The sequence below is a fragment of the Lygodium microphyllum genome, chromosome 13 (genome assembly GCF_053477565.2).
Source record: "Lygodium microphyllum isolate KBCC chromosome 13, Lygodium_microphyllum_v1.1.10, whole genome shotgun sequence".
NCBI classification, from domain to species: Eukaryota; Viridiplantae; Streptophyta; class Polypodiopsida; order Schizaeales; family Lygodiaceae; genus Lygodium; species Lygodium microphyllum.
In genome coordinates, this window is record NC_141147.1 from 84,197,333 (window position 1) to 84,214,774 (window position 17,442).

The 17,442-nt window shown below is 40.7% G+C and overlaps 1 protein-coding gene across 1 annotated transcript; it reads left to right on the top strand.

Moving 5' to 3' along the window:
* Positions 1-951: 951 nt before the first annotated feature.
* On the top strand, positions 952-3,787 carry LOC148026854 (uncharacterized). Its single transcript, XM_087691391.1, has one exon. It carries the CDS (start codon positions 1,321-1,323, stop codon positions 3,229-3,231), a length of 1,911 nt encoding a protein of 636 aa, XP_087547517.1. The 5' UTR covers positions 952-1,320; the 3' UTR covers positions 3,232-3,787.
* The last annotated feature ends 13,655 nt before the right edge of the window (positions 3,788-17,442 follow it).

A 17,442-nucleotide genomic window follows, 5' to 3' on the forward strand; every position in this document is an offset into this window, starting at 1 on the left:
GTAACAGGCCTTTAATAAAGCATCTTCTACATACATTCGATTAGAAGGAGATGATACCATTTCAATCATTTGCTTGCTTCTTTTAGCTACATATGCTACCTTCACTTTGCTCTTTAAACATGCCACCTTTTCTTTAAACATTGTTGGCAATAGCTAGAATTGTTGAATTAGGTTATGAAAGATATTATTTCACAAGTAGTTGTGCCATGATGTGTCTGGTTGAATATGGGAAGAGTGACTCGAGTGTGTTGTGGATCTCCTAATCTTAGATAAGGAAGGATCTAGAGATTTAGCTCAAGTTGAGTTAAAGGTGGGTCCTTTGTGTCCTAGGGATATTATTTATGAATTGAGAAGCCCTTAGCATGCAAACAATACCTCAATTAACACGGTGGTTTTTCTCTATTTTCACACTTAATATGGAAAAGTCAAATAGAATTTTGCTATAACGACAAAGTTTAAAGGAATAAGAAATTTGAAAAATTAGTTTTCTTTATTGGTAATGTGAGGTTTTTACTAAGGTACTGAGAACCCCATATGGCCTAGGCAAATGAAGACCGAGCCTGCCTTGGGATTCAAAATCAACCCAAACACACACACACACACACACACACACACACACACACACACACACACACACACACACACACACACACACACACACACACACACACACACACACACACACACACATCCACATGGTATAAACGAATTCGACCTTCCAGGTCATTGACTAAAATTGGATGAATTGTAAAGGAAGCCCTTGTGCAAAGCCCCTCTAATAGTTTACTTTCCTACAAGTGAGATTTGAAACCATGAAGCATTGCCATTAGAAATTAAATTAAGAGAAAAGCTTTGAATACATTAACGAATTTTGGAGTAGATTGAGGCTTCTCTCTCTCTCTTTCCACCCCCTCCATATTCAAGTTTCCACCATCTTTGGCCTCGTGCTTGATCCAACTCTTCTTTATCTCACACTCTTTCCCATACCTTTCTACCTCGTGCTTGGGTAGGTCTCTCCTTCACATTAATCTTCTCTCTCTCTCTGTGTCTCGGTGGATAATACCAAGCGGTTAAGGGAAGCATCTAACTTGTCTCTAACTGTGAACTACTTAACTATTTCATCCATTTGGAACTTACCATGGTAGAAGGCGCTCTCTCTCTCTCTCTCTCGCATGCGTGCGCTCACACACAGACTCAGAAGTTCACAAATTATACAGGGTCTCTCCTCTATTCTCAAAAGCAATCCCAGTTCTCTCTCTCTCTCCATAGTAGCATCTTTCAATACTAGCTCAGAGAATTTGCGCTCTCTTTCACTACTACATGCTTGAATTCATCCTGTGCAAGTCCCCCCCCAATAGCGTACTGAGTCCTCTCTCCATTAACACTCAAGTTACAACCAACGTTTGGCTCTCAGAATTGAATCCACATGCCTCAATTCATCCTCCCGAAGCCTACTCCATAGCCACTTGCATCATGATTCCCATCCTTTTGTTGCACCCTGTGCCTCAGCCAAGAGGAGCCAATTTTCAGCTGGAGCAGCATGACACCATGACCAGGAGCAGCAGAAAGCTCAACTCCAATGGCTACAACAGTGCACAGGTGAGCCCCAGCATAGTGGTGATCATCATAGTCCTCACTATCATCTTCTTCCTGTCAGCCTTCCTGCACCTCCTCATCAGGTGGCTTGCAAGGAACCCCAGGGGGGTTGGGAGGGGCTCCAACAGCAGATCCATTGTGACCCTCACAGCCCTGCAGGGCCAGCTCCAGCAGCTCTTCCACATGCATGACTCCGGCATCGAGCAGGCCCTCATCGACGCCCTCCCCGTCTTCGTGTACAAGTCGGTGATGCCCGGCCTCAAGGAAGGTGCCGACTGCGCCATCTGCCTCTGCGAATTCCAGACCGATGACCACCTCCGCCTCCTCCCGAGCTGCAGCCATGCCTTCCACATGGATTGCATCGACACATGGCTCCTCTCCCACTCCACCTGCCCCCTCTGCCGCTCCGCGCTGCAGCCCGAATGTTGGATGCAGAATGTTCCCTCCTCGACATCGCCCACCACCATTGAGGACGACGATGGTGGCCCCGGTGATGGTGCAGTGCTGGATAATTCCAGCAGGAGGAGAAGTAGCAGCAATAGCATGATGATGATGACGATTCGGTCTGCGCCACATGATCGAGGCACATGTGAAGAGAACCATGCTGCATCAAGGCGGATCCTCAATTCACAGCTTGCTGATGATGGGAGGCCATGTGCCGAGGATTATTGTGTAGGGTTGAATGCTGTGGAGCCAGGCTGCCATAGCCAGCGGTCAGTTGGCAACATCAGCATAGCATTTACAGAAGGAGGAGCTGCTCTCTCTGTGAATGAAGAGCTTTCTGAGAGGACAAGTTCAACCCTTGGTAGTGGCAGAAGAGTATCAGTGCAGCTTGGTAAATGTAGGCTTATCAAGCCAGGGCAGCACCCTCCCAGCAGCAACAAAGGGGGTGCATCTCGCAGATCCTACTCCAAAGGATCCTATGAGTATGTTGTGAACCCATTGAGTGTGGAGATTGTCGTACCGACCAATGTATCCTATAACAAAGTACTTGCAACCTCCAGAAGAATTGATTTGGGCCACCGAGCAACTGCTTCTGCAGAATGTTTGGAGGCTCCTGTCACAGATCCTCATCGCTGCAACTCACCTCCCTACGGTGAGAACATGAGCTCTTGTTGGGTTAGTGCTAGCTTCAGGAGGCTAAGAAATGCAGATGAGAAGGCTGAATCCTCGGCAAAGGTTGATCAATCAGCTCATTGGATCACTCTGGACCTGACTAACTCCAGCACTGGCACATCAATGAGAGGTAATGTGGGAAGTGATGTTGTCATGTCTCCAGAGACTAATGATAGCAACAAATTGGATGCTGGGACCTGCAAGGTAGATCATCAGAAAACCCCATCTAAACGTGCAGTTTCCTTCAGGCTTCCTACTCCTGCAGGTTCCATGGTTGCAAAGTTGAGAGCAAGTGGCAGTAGGAGAGCCTTGTCTGAAAACGAGGCCTTCTCTTTCTGGGAATCAAGCTCTGATTTAGCTTTGGATGATGGCCAGTTGACCCTTACCATGGATAACACAGTGGAACATAGGTCCTCCAGCTTTGCTAGGAGAACCATGGATTGGATTGTGGGCTGGCAAAGGCGCACTGTGCATCCACATGACATCAGCTGCTCTGAAGTGGATTTGCCTCATATCTGATCTAATTTAAAATCTGTGGATTTCACTTTGCAGAAGGTGCATTCCCAATGCTATCACATTCTCCTGTACATGAGCAGAAGGGACGGCCCCATCGGGATATCTTAAGAACTCATATGACAGTGGTGTTCTCATGTAAGTGGTGATCATGGCTGCAGTAACCAGGCTTGGGAATGCTCTACTCAGATGCATTTGAAGAGTTTCCTGTCATAGCACTTGATGGTGTTGAGCAAACATCCACCAGAGAATGCTTACTACATGCCATGTGGAACTGCCTTTCAAACAGGCTGTGGATTCAATGGTTAACTGCTACCCTCATGGGATTATGTATCATTTGTTGCTGATCTCCTTTTGCTTATCAATCTGATATCGCATATAAATAGCATGGGTTTATGAAGGGTAAAGCTGCCTCACATACCACATCTTGTGTAATCACTGAGCATGTTGTCAATTTAAAGCTTAGGATGAAAATACATACCCTCCCATCCTTGGGTTGTGGAATAAAAGCCTGGTAAACAGTCCTAGATCCAATATGGCAAACATGATTTTGTTTCATTTTTATCGTTGTTTCTCTTGCCATTCTGTGTATTGCCTGCTTTATACAGGCTGACACTGTTAAACAACGTCTGCATGCCTTCATCTGCTTGATCTCTATGCTCGGCAGTGGAGTGTGTTTTCTACATGCTCAATGCCGTAGCTGCAGCTTTGTCTTCCAAACAGCCTAAATTTGGAAGCTTCATTATGCTACATAGAGGGAATCAAATGATCCAAGAACATTGAAAGCAGATCATATATCGTGTACATTCTGCTTGATCGTTGAATTTTAAATAGCTGGGATACAGGTGAGAAGTTTTAGACAAATTCCCACTATAATTCCCACGTCATGAATTACAATATCATGAGCTTTTGTGAGGGAGGAAGTATATAGCTAGCTAGGTGGGGGGCAGCAGCTCCCTACCCCCAACCGCACCAACCTAGGTATGCGGTGCCTCTTGAGTAGAAGTTCATGGTGTTGAAAAGTATAGGGAAAAACAAGGGAAAAGAGCTCCTTCCCACATGAGAAACTGTCAAAAACTAGCCTGCTTTTTCTCTTGCAGTGCATTTATTTCAGCCATTCAGCATAAAATATAAGAGATTATGCTCTCCGGGACACACATGATCTTATTTCCCTGGGTCTGAATCACTGCACCACTCACAAGACGTGTGTCAAGCGCCCGACAACCCTTGAGAAGCGGCTCAACCAAATACAGTGTGAATCTCAGTGACCAGACAGGGGAAGGCCTTAATATCATTGGCGTATCTGAAGATGCTTCATTGTTAACTATGATTCCCACATTGTGAATTATGATAACGTCATGGGTTTTTGCAAGGGAGGGACTGCCGTACCTAACTAGGTGCAGTTGGGGGGTAGGGGGTTGGACAGCCCGTGGTGGGCGCCGGCAGCCCTCTGCCCTCAGACTGCGCCTAGCTAGGTATGCGGTGATTTCTGAGCAGAAGAAGCTCATGATGTTGAGCACTAAAGGGGAAGACAAGGCCCCCTTCTCGGATCTCCCACATGGGAAAGATGTCTAAAACTTCTGGTTTAATAGTTTTCTCTGGAGTCTCATCGGATTGGAAGTGTTCGAAGAATTGAACGAATCATTGGACAGACCATATTGATTGAAGGGCTTCTATCGATCGATGTCGCACCTAAATAAAATCAAAGGGACCTCCGTCCCGTTAGCAAGGAGCCCCTGTGGAGCACTACAGCTCGTCTCGCTTGGTGTAGTAGAAGGTGGCGACTCCTAAAATGAACCACCTCATAACAATACTCACCTATATGCATTTCTAAAGCCATGCATTAAAAAATGGGCATTATAATGTGCTTGTACTGACCTGAATTCTCTAAAATCGGTTGGAATTTGGTTATACGCTTAAAACATACTGACCATTTTTTCAGTATTTTAATTGTAGAACTAGCATTTCATTCAGATTTGGAATACGAAAACCGCTTGCCTCGGAAAGTTGCCATTATTTTATCTAGTTGAGGAAAAAGTTAAGCATGTGAATAGTCACTAGATTGTAAACTTTCCATGCTTACAAATGTTTGATGTGCCTTTGACATCACATGATATTTGAGGTTTCTACATATTGGCACACTAAGGAGAATACATCTTTCTTCCTCAGTCCACTATTCTCCTTGTGCTCAATCATGTTTTGTAACATGGTATTAGAGCCACACCCTCTTCTACTTTCTTCCATAATCTCATTCTCTCTTGCAACCTTTTCATCTACTTGTCTCATCATCTTCAAGTCTTTAGCTTTTTATCCTTTATTCTTTGTGTCATACTTTGCTCTCACTCTACTACTATGATCAGTCTATCGAGATCTTTGCCTACACTAATAATGCTGACAACCTCACCAAGTCTGAATCCATGTTGTCATCTCTTCAAAATGGCACATTTTTCTGTTGATGGCCTAGAGATAAGTTTTTTTTTAAAAAGTCCATTTATCCTTGATCTAAGGTTATTCAACCTTATAAATCAAACCCTAGTCAAAAAATACTAAAAGCTGAACTAGTTCATCACTAAACCCCTTTCACATTGGATTATGGGAATGGATTTAATATGAACCACTTGATAAAAATATACCTTACACTTGCATTCACACTTCAACCTTTTTTTCAAAAATTGGTTTTTCTTAAAGTCAATACACACTCGTAAGCATCCAAAAGTTCATAAAAGTGTTATTGTATGCAATTAATCATAATTAAGAACTCCCAAAGCTCCTTGTAACTCTCACAAAATATATTGTTGTAATTGGAGTTAAACACTGCCATGTGATTCATTGGTAAGACCTTTTTGTTTACCAAAATGTCCAAAAGTGAAGTAGTGGAAAAATTCAAGGGCAACATGTTCCACACTTGGACAATGAAAACCATGTATCATCTAATAACGAAAGACCTTTGGCAGATTCTTAAAGATCATGAAGATCAAAATTATCCAATGTCGAAGAGGAAATATAACAAAGCCTCAGGATAATAGCTTGGGGTTTATTTGATGATGTCCTACACCACATTTTTGGATTTAAAAGCACAAAGGAGGTGTGGGACAAGCTGGATAAGATATTTGGCTCTCAAGCAAAGAACTCTAAAATCACTATATTTATGGAGTTTTTTAGGCTTGATCTAAACCAACACGATTGCCTAACATCATTGATGAACAAAATTAAAAGCTTGAAAGTACAACTATTTTCAATAGAGAAAGATATTGAGAAGATGAAGCCATTGTTGTGCTACTCAATAGTGTGGATAAACCTGACAAGGATTATAAGCATGCAGTAGCAACAATAAGGAAGGTACCCAATAGAAAATCAATGCAATTGGAGCCGCCTTATATGATGAGCAAGAAGGTAAAATTAAGGAAAAAGCCCAAGACTCTACTCTGAGCTCTGTAGTAACTGCACTTTATAGCAAAGGCTCTTCTTCAAGAATTGTTTGTAGGGTTTGTGCAAGAAATGGACACAAAGAGTAAGACTATTGGAACAAAGGGAAACCAAGGTGCAAAAGTTGCAATAAGTTTGGACACATCAAGAAAGAATGTTGGGGCCAAAAGGCAAATTTTGTAAAGGAAATAAACGTTGAAGACTCTATTGAAACTCTCTTCTAAATTGCCTACACTTTGTTTAACATTGCATGTGCTAGAGGCCTTGCAGGTATTCAGGGGGGCAACCTACATCCTTAGGTGCAGTTAGCTAGGGTTCGATTCCGGAGAGGGAGCCTGAGAAACGGCTACCACATCCAAGGAAGGTAGTAGGCACACAAATTACCCAATCTTGACACGGGGAGGTAGTGACAATAAATAACAATACTGGGCTTTTACAAGTCTGGTAATTGGAATGAGTACAATCTAAATCCCTTAACGAGGATCCATTGGAGGGCAAGTCTAGTGCCAGCAACCGCGGTAATTCTAGCTCCAATAGCGTATATTTAAGTTGTTGCAGTTAAAAAGCTCGTAGTTGGATCTCGGGGCGGGGCGTGCGGTCCGCCTCCTTTGGTGTGCACTGATCGCCCCGCCCTTTTTGTCGGAGACGCACTCCTGGACTTAATTGGTTGGGACGTGGATTCGGTGATGTTACTAGCATCAAGGGGGTTGTTAATATATATGTGGTTCTAGAGGCACAGGTGCTGAGTCACATGTAACTAAATCCCACAAGGAAAGAGTAAGGTGTGTGTCCAAGCTAGAAAGCTATATAGCAATGTACTTGCTTCACTATAAAAAATAAGTTCTCTTCCATGACATTTGGGTTTCATTCTTGTTCTTCTTTCCTCCTTAGTCCACTATTCTTCCTATGCTCAACCATGTTTTGTAACAAATGTGAGGTTTTATGCTAAGTACTTAGGGAAGAGTGCAAAATCATTGTTAAAGCACAAATATTATGCTTGTCCCCATGACTTGGGAGATGAAAAAAGCTCTTAGCACAATGCGAAGACTTGTATTGACTTTTATTAAGTAGAGATACATATACATTTGGAGGTTTTTAAAACAAGACAAGATGACATTTTTATAATTGACCCTTCAAGTTGTAGACCTATGCCAAGAGACTTTGATGCCCCCGAATTCAATACCATACACCTTACTTGATGAGAGTCCACTATTGCTCTACCGCATTATCAATCTCACAGGAATTATTTGCAAGCTCCACAATGGGAGGGTAGATAACCATGAGGATTTGTGAAACACATCTACTTACCATGCTAGCTACAATATTCAACATTGCTTTAAAAGAGGTTTTCCACTCTTGGTTTATGGACATTAGTACACCTATCCAAATAAGTTAAGCATCCCTTTGGACATCATCCCCTACTATACTTTCTTGATTGGATGTGTTTTGGGGCCAAGTTTTCTAGGCTTGTTTTGAAGATGGAGATCATTTTATATGCAAAGTTGTATCTACACATGGCTAGAGGGCAAGTTGGATTTAGGAAGTTGTCCAACTTTGACCACATTTTCAAATTGTGAGGGCCATAATTCCAAGACAAGGTCTATTGCTATTTCATTGACTTCAAGAAAGATTTAAAAGGTGCACCACATACCTACTGTAAAAAATTGCATGATTTGGGCATCATTCAAGGATTATTAACAATGTGATTTGTGAGAGGGAGAGTCTACGGATCTATAGGCATATGATATGCAATCTTGTAGAATCATTGAGGTAGAGAAGGGATGCCCTCTCTCACCTATTAACATTAATGAGGTTAAAGGGTTTAGGTGTTTTGGGGGCGGGACAGTTTGGCTTTTACTAGTAGTTACTATAATACTAATCATTGATGGTTCAAAGGAAGGTCTTAAAAAACACCTTGATGAAGGAACATATTTTTTTTCGACGCATTGTTAATAATCTCAAATTCAAAGTAATTACTACACATGGATTAATGGAATATTGTGATAAGAAAAAATTGATAGCAAATCTAAAGAAAACTAAGTCAAAGACCTTAAAGTTTAAACATTCCTCTAATATTGCAAAATAGCTAGTTGTTCTTTTATGTAAATGAGGAACAGTAAGTTTTCTCATTCTATGTTTACCTTAGCATCACCTCAGTATGCCTATTTTCACTGATGAGATTGGCAACAATAGCACAAGTTGTTGGAGGCCATGTGACTTTGGGTAGGTTGGAGGGACATTGTTTATTGTCACATTTTTAGAAGCTAGTAATCGAGGTGTGGCTCTTACATACTCTAGTCTCACCAACAATAGCTATTGGGTAGTTGTGGGAATCATCACATCAATTGAGGATTGAGTTTGGTGAAGTAGAGGGCATCCCATCAGAAGAAAGCTTTCGCAAACTAGATGTCATGGGGTAAATGGAGTTGGAGGATCTATACCTTTAGACGATGTACCTAAAAATGAGATATGAGAGACAAATTACTTGTTCAGATGTACATATGGGCCTTAGACATATGTGTTTTTGGGTCATCAAGTACTTGCACCCTTCTTGATAGAGTTGAGACATCTTATGGACATGCTAGTAAGTAGTTCATGGTTCCACCATATAAATGCTAGGTTTGGGATTTATAACTAAGGACAAGAATATTGAAGGATTATAGCCACATTAAGTGCGCACAAAATCAAAATGCAATTAATAGTTGCAACCGACCTCTTACTAATACTTTGACAGAGCCCAACATCCACAACTTAGACCCACACATTGGAGGGCCATAGCTTCATACTTATATATACATGCCACATTCCCAATTGATGACCATAGCCTTGTGTCTTCTCCTCATAAGATTCACTATGTACATAGATCCCTTGATTATGTAGAGCATATGGCAGTTTTGTTTCTTTTCACTCTTTCATAAGTCCTACTTTCAGTCTTAGTATTGACCACCTATGATATTAGTTCTATTGTCTTTTTAGTTTTTTAAAATCCTAAGTACCAATCATTTATGATATCCCATCTAATCTTCTAATAGTCTAGTAGGCCTTTGAATTTGTGAAGATGTTAATATTTACTTTCTCCTCTCACACACACTCACATGCATGCATGCATGTGTGCATGCACATGTGCACACAATAGCTTGATACTATCCACATAATTATATATGAGTATTTACTTTTTTTTGAATTTATTGTTATAAAATAATGAGTATAAGCGTATATACAAATTTTACTATCTGCATAATTGTATATGCATTTTTATTTTTTGTATTTACTATTATAATATAACAATTATAATTTTCTACATCCCCATTTTCCAAAGTTCCCCTTAAATTTATATTGTCCTTATAGGCCTATAGCTTGTAATGGCCAAAACCTTGAAAGCCACACTCCTATGGGGCTTATTCCCATCTCTATAGAAAGGGAAGTCTTCCATTACATCTTAAACTCCTAGTTAATACTCTTATTTCAAGTTGGCTTCTACCTTCTCCAACAATCCAACAACTTGTGACCAGAAGTTTTCTTCATCATGGATGCCAACAAGGTAAAAAGTAGTAAGGGTAAACATGGATAACAAATAGGTGGGTCATAGACACCTACAAAATGCATTAAAAGTCATGGTTCTCACCCACTTCTTTTGTATGGATGCATGTATTGGGTCTCAACTCTATTCATATTGTGTTTCGACTTATTTTGGGTCCACACCATTTTTGAAAAAATGAAGCTATCTTGTAATCGAAAAAAAAAAATGGAGCAAAAAACTTCCCCTATTTTGTTATAATGAATGGTGATGATGGCTTATTGATGTCCTTAATATCCTTACTCCCTCACCCTTGTTCTTAAATTTATCTATACAATGACTTGTTAGTTAATTATTTTCTTAGTTGAAGCCCTTTGGCCGTGTGCGCGCGCGCACACACACACACACACACACACACACACACACACACACACACACACACACACACACACACACACACACACACACACACACACACACACACACACACACACACACACACACACACACACACACACACACACACACACACACACACACACACACACACACACACACACACACACACACACACACACACACACACACACACACACACACACACACACACACACACACACACACACACACACACACACACACACACACACACACACACACACACACACACACACACACACACACACACACACACACACACACACACACACACACACACACACACACACACACACACACACACACACATTTTCTCTTTAACTTACTCTCACTCATTCACATGCAAACTCTCTGTATTGAATTTATTATATGATAAGTTCCCAATACTATTCTCATCATGGCCAAAGGATTTTGCATTTTTGTTTGCAAGAGAAACATGTCACTCAATTTTCTACCATCCAATGAATTTATTATGTGCATGTTGCCAACACCCAGAAAGAACTTTGAAATGCTAAGAATTCAACACCCAAGTGTCAAAATCATACATGGACATGAAATTGTAGGAGTATTCAACCCAAACTCAAAGGAAAGGGTCACTCAAGCTCTAAGCAAGACTCCTCTCCACATAGGAAGCCACTCCAATATCTCTTCTATCCCCCTAAGTGAGAACAACCAATATAGATTTCCACATATATGGATGGAAGGTAGAGTCTGTATGGCATCTTCAATATAAATGGAGAAGGGGAAGAGTTGGTAAGTGGACAAACTCCCAATACATCTTCATGGCCTCTTTTGCATTGACCACTTTTGTGTTCTAAATTTTCCATATTCATGGGACGTTGACAATCTTGAAGTTGGTGTCGTAGCCTTGCATGTGTGCATGCATGTGGGCTAGGATAGAATTTTAGATCCTACAAGAGGAGAATGTAGGGCACACTATCATGCTCTATGCAATGTCTTGTGGGTTAAGCTTCTAAAATTGTACGCTTTTAACATTTAATTTATCTAGATCAAGATTGAGGCACTCCACAATAAAATAATGGAATCCAAGAAACATCTACTGAAGAATATACCATGCTAACATACTTCTACTACCACAATTAACCTAAGATATATCAAAAGGGCTTGTGATCATTGTTAAAAAGGCCACTAGATATTAAGATTATGCATAACAACAAAAACCCTTAGAGACCACTCACATCAATAGAATGTAGAGTTTATTATATGATTATTGAGGCAAAATTTAAAATTCCTGAGAACACAAAAAATGTAATTATATCAATTGTATCCATATTGCAATTACGAGAGAGAGAGAGAGAGAGAGAGAGAGAGAGAGAGAGAGAGAGAGAGAGAGAGAGAGAGAGAGAGAGAGAGAGAGAGAGAGAGAGAGAGAGAGAGAGAGAGAGAGAGAGAGAGAGAGAGAGAGAGAGAGAGAACCTAGGCGGGGGGAAGTTGGCAGTCTCCAATGCCAAACCACAAGGGAGTCCCTAAATGGAAGAAAATGCTAGAATCCATAGCTTATAACAAGGTCTCACTTTCTAATCATGCTCTCTCAATCAATTTGCAATCTCTTTATTTTATTTTTCCATGTTTGGATACATTTCAATGTCTCAAGAACAAAGATGTGGTACTAGTTTAGAGTCTTTGCCTTCAAAAACTTATTGGAAATCAATTGTAAGCCTATTAATTCTTTTGCAAGACAAAGGGTTAGATTAGTGATCAAAAAATTGTTTGGGTCAATTATAAGGTTGTGTGGATTATTGTGATGCTTGTTACACACAATCCTACTCTCTTGCCATGTTATTTATTGCCTCTAAACGAGATGGACTTACCACGCTATTATTATTTTGATCAAGCTTTCATGATTGCACTATTCAAATGGCCTTTTTTATTTCAATTTAAGGAAAATACCTATAAGTTTCTTAAGGAAAATGGTTCATTTTATTGCCTCATAACATGTAAGCAAATGGGTTTTTAAAATACCCTTTGAAAACACATCATATGGATGGTTTCATAGATGCACACCCCCAAGGTGTGTGCACCTGCCTAAGTCTCCCCTTGAATAAAATGTCAATCTTGGGTATCTACCTTTCCAAATTAATGGGTTGTATTTGACATTTCTTAAATACTATAACGTTTGAATAGTGCAACCATGGAAGCTTGATCAATTAACCATAGAAGTTGGCTTTCTAGTTTGGACCAAAAAGGAAGCTTTTTGACAAATAGCCTCCTAGACATCTATTTTTGTAAAGAAATTCTCCTAGATGTCAAAGTTGTCCCCATAATTTATTGAAACAATTCTACTTAGCCATAGACGTGTATAATAGTTGTAAAGGCTTGTGTGTGTTTTTGTGCATCATGATATTACTTTGATTCATGTGGGGTAGACCAATGTCATCATGCTCTACCCATATGGAGCACTGCAATTCCCCTACAATATACTATGTTAAGAAAACTAGGCTTGGATTGTTAGCCTATGGTAGTAGGGTACTTTTTTCTTGGGAGTTACTCATTATCATATAGATGAATGACATAGTTGCTTCAACTTAAAGAGCCTCATTTTGATTTGTAAGTGACTATAGAGGAGCTAGGTTTATGTGCAATTGGTGAGGGGTGAATAAGGAGCAGAGTCCTACACAATAAGACCGCAAGCAAGCCGTAAAATCACATGATGTGGATATGGTCAAGGTTGAGAGGTCATTGTGCCTCAACCAAGACAAAGACAACAAAGAATGCAAATCTATGGCATGCAAAGGAGCCAATGTGCACAAGGCAACCGTGACCCTCCTTCTTGAAGAGTTAAGAAAAGGTATGCGAGCTTGCTTATAGCTAGTGTATACCTTTATTTTCAAGGGAGACCCTCATTGGAAGAAGAATTTATTACCCACTAGTTTGAAGTAACTTACCAAGGAAAGGCCAAACTCTTGCAATTCCATTTCATTGGCAAATGCTTTTATCTCGTCCTATTGGCTTTCAAGGCATAGAGTCATCGGCTACTAGCGACCTAAGTGGGTCATCATGGCAACTTGGTTTATGCTTTCCCTTGGTCCTCTATATTTTTTGCTAACAAGGTACTCCTGCATGAGTTCCCAATATGGATCACTCTGTCAGACCTTCTACCTTGTCTTGATGAAGAAATTGTCACTATTGCATCCACCTTAGGGAGAGTCCTCTACACAGCCACAACCATGAACACTTGTAGAGTGCTTAGGAGCAAGCACCGTGTCTACATCCTTTGGGACCAGCGGGTTGAGCATCTAGAGTTCCTTTAGCTTCAAGATTCCTCTAGAATGGAAATTATCCTTAGCATCAAGTGCTCTCCTTTTCTTGACTTGTGGCACTAGTCATTTTGCTTGGGCGTGTCCGCTTGAAGACCAAGAAGAGAAGAAGGCAATAAAAATCTATCAAGAAGCATGCAAAAGAAAGGGATTAGGACTCGGGAGCAATTGTGAGACAAGGAGAAGGTAGGTTGGTTCCTCATGGATACATTATAGGATCTCTACAAGCTGAGCATGAGCGAAGCCTGTTGGCTGGAGCACATCCTTTCCTACATCCCCCATAATTTGGGTAGCTTCCTTCTTCAACTTAGCTGATAAGTGCAACATGCAAACCATTCCTTCAATGTCACTCATGTTGGGATATTTATCCCCTATCTTTGGCTATTCCTCTCTTCCTCACAACCAAGTGGAGGAGAGTGTGCCCCCAAGCAACTCCCTTCACGCAGAAGCACATGATGAAACGTATATGGAAAAACACCCCTTCCTACATGCTTAACTTCTTTAGGTGGAGGATCATCTCTCCGAAACTTGCCCTTAGAGAGCTAGACTTGCTAAGAGATTGCCAATCTCTCCTCTTTGCTTATTTTGTAAAAGAGACATGAGGAAGGAAAAAAACATGTTTTATGGGATTGCCTCGTAGTCAGACTTGTTTGCTTGCAAGTCAAGAAGAAATGGTCAAAAGGTGGCAACCTCAGAATATACTTTGGCTTTTCTATGGTCATCTTGAGAGATATGGGCATGTTTGGTGCTCACGGAAAACCGTCCTTTAATGTATTTTTTCCAGGCAACATTCTTAAAAAACCGATTGAAATTGAAGCTCGTCTTAATGAAAACCGACTATTTTTAAAGCATTTTAGTTATAAAATCGACTATTTCCCTCCCAAAACCGGTTGGAGTTAAGCCTGATCCTTTGTTCCATTGGATGGATGGAAAAAAAGTTTTTTGCGAGCCCTGGACATGTTGGATATCGGTTCATGGAAGCTTATCTCAGTACTATCTGGTCTATAACCCTCAAGTTCATTTGGAAAAGAAGGAATGCTATAGCCTTTTGCGGCCAAATGAATCTTGCACCTTCTAGCTACATCAAAGGCCTCAAAGATGACATTCTCTTGGTCCTCAAGGCCATTGAGCCCACGTTTTGGATGTATAAGTTGTTTCACAAGAAACTCGAGGCATTCATCTCAGCCACGCCTCCACAAACTGGCCTCTATGAACTCAAATGGACTTGTGCGTGGGTCTCAGCTCCAAAAGAAATTGTGATTTTTGGGATGTTATTTTTGGAATGTAAAATATGTAACGTTCAGTTGATAGAGTTCCAGAATCCAAATTATAAAGTTTCGTATAGGCTTGAATGTTGCGCAGGTCAAAGCGTACGTAGGGCCGTGCGATTATCAGTGTATTGAATATGTATGCGTCAAATCAGTGACTGCCAAGCCGATAGGAAGGAAGCACTATCGAAGCTTGCGCTGATGAAGATATACGCGACGCGAGTCGAGAGAGAGAGAGAGAGAGAGAGAGAGAGAGAGAGAGAGAGAGAGAGAAAGCGTGCTGCGTGTCATACTCAGGAGTCAGCCTAGTTAAGATTCACGAGTCACGAGAGCTTTCCGTTCAGGGGGCAGACTCCAGGTTTACGTCTTCAATTTCCACAGCCTAGACTCAGACTCCAGTGACGTCCAAACTTATACGAGAGACACAGAGTCTAGAGAGAGAGAGAGACAGAGAGAGACAGAGAGAGAGAGAGAGTGTGTGTGTGTGTGGAACAAAGAACTATTATGCTTGTTTGCGTGGTAAGAACAGTCCCAACTTCCAAGAGATCAGATAAGGCCGAGGGGAACCGCATTGCGAATATACCACTACGCACCTAGCTAGGCGCGCTTGGGGGCATGGGGTTGCCAATTTGGGTGGACGACCAAGTTCAGAAGCCTCTAGGCTCTTGCGCCCATCTGCATGCATCTACTTACATATGCAATGCCTCCCTCTCAGTAGCTCATGATGTTGAAGACTATAGGGAAAAACAAGGGAAAACAATCGTTTTTCTCACATAGAAAATTTCCTAAAATGGAAAGAGAGAGAGAGAGAGAGAGAGTGTGTGTGTGTCTATCCAATAGTACTAGATATGACATAGCCATATAGGACCCGTTCCCACCAAGGCCTTGTTCACAGCCAAGATTGAAACCATTTCTCAAAATTCTCATGTTTCCATGGTCTCTTGACCCACCATTGGTTTCAAACCCCAACCCATTTTGGGCCATGGGATAGTCCGAAAAGGATCATAGCTAACTCACATTATCAACCATGTAGGGTAAAGGGTCCAATAGAGTGATATCAAAGATTCCCAATTGGATCTTTTGTAATTTAGGCGAGTCATATAATTGCATGTGTCAAATTACAATTAGGTGAAAATTTTAGGGGAATTTGATATTTTTATCCATAGACTTAGTTATAATTGAAGGCTTATTTAAGAGTGGCAATGAACAACCAATAGAGTGACACTTGAGATTTTACAAAATCTAGACTATGAAACTTTTTATATAGTGCAATTTTTGTTTGGCCCACATTAAACATATATATAATTGATAAAAAATTATATTATGGCTTCAAGTGCCTAAAAATGAAGCACCTTATGTGCAAAATTGTCATTAAATTAAGTTGGGGTACATTTTTCTTTTTTAAGCTCAAGAGCCAAAATCAAAGTTAGAACAAATCCTCCTAATGACTTTTATTTGGAAACACTAGGGATAAAGACCATAACCTAGATATGGTAGATTTAACTTCAAAATATGTTTATTTTTGAAAGTTTGGAAGTATGAAGTGGACAGATGCTAATGAGATAGACTTGGCCATGTTGTTGAACGTCAAGATGTTAGGGTAGTTTGTGCCATAGGAGATAAAACTGAGGGATAATATATGGCTATGCTTCTAGCAAGGTGTGAGGGAATTGACGATGACAATGGCGGAATTCAAGATTGAAGGGCTCACAATACTAGGCAGCTTTAAAGACCTGAGGTCTTTGAAGGGCTAAGAGAATTATGTAATCTCAAAAACTAGGGTCATGCAAACAAGGTGCCTTCTCAATGAAAGCATTTTGCTTGCTTAGGACAAAGTTAACACGTCTATAGAAACAACTCGAATGGAGGGTGTGCCTCCAATTGGGACTTTTAGCTAGCATGTGAGTTTCAACATACGCCCTTAAAGTCCTTTTCATGTCTACATGATCCACATTAGGAGAGGGGGTTTTAGCAAATTGTACATTCAATCAATCGTCTCTTAGCTAGAAGTTACATGAAGCTGTTGTCGTTTGCTTTTGTTTTGCAAATAATTGCAAGCCACAATGGAAGTAAGTGGCCATGCTCATTGACTTTATTCCCACTTCTCAAGGTTGAGGAAGGTAACACTAGTTCAATGGCGATGGTTGTGGTCCTTGCACTAGTTTGAGTGTAGATGAAAAGTCAAGCCCAAAATTCAATATTCTTTTATGCACCTCACTCTTCATGCCATTTGTAAAAGTTATCGCCAATTGCAATAACATTTAAAACATCTACTTTAGGCAATGTGACA

Bases quoted from the DNA above. Each gene is read 5' to 3' on its own strand.
- LOC148026854 (XM_087691391.1), top strand. From the start codon at position 1,321: ATGCTTGAATTCATCCTGTGCAAGTCCCCCCCCAATAGCGTACTGAGT.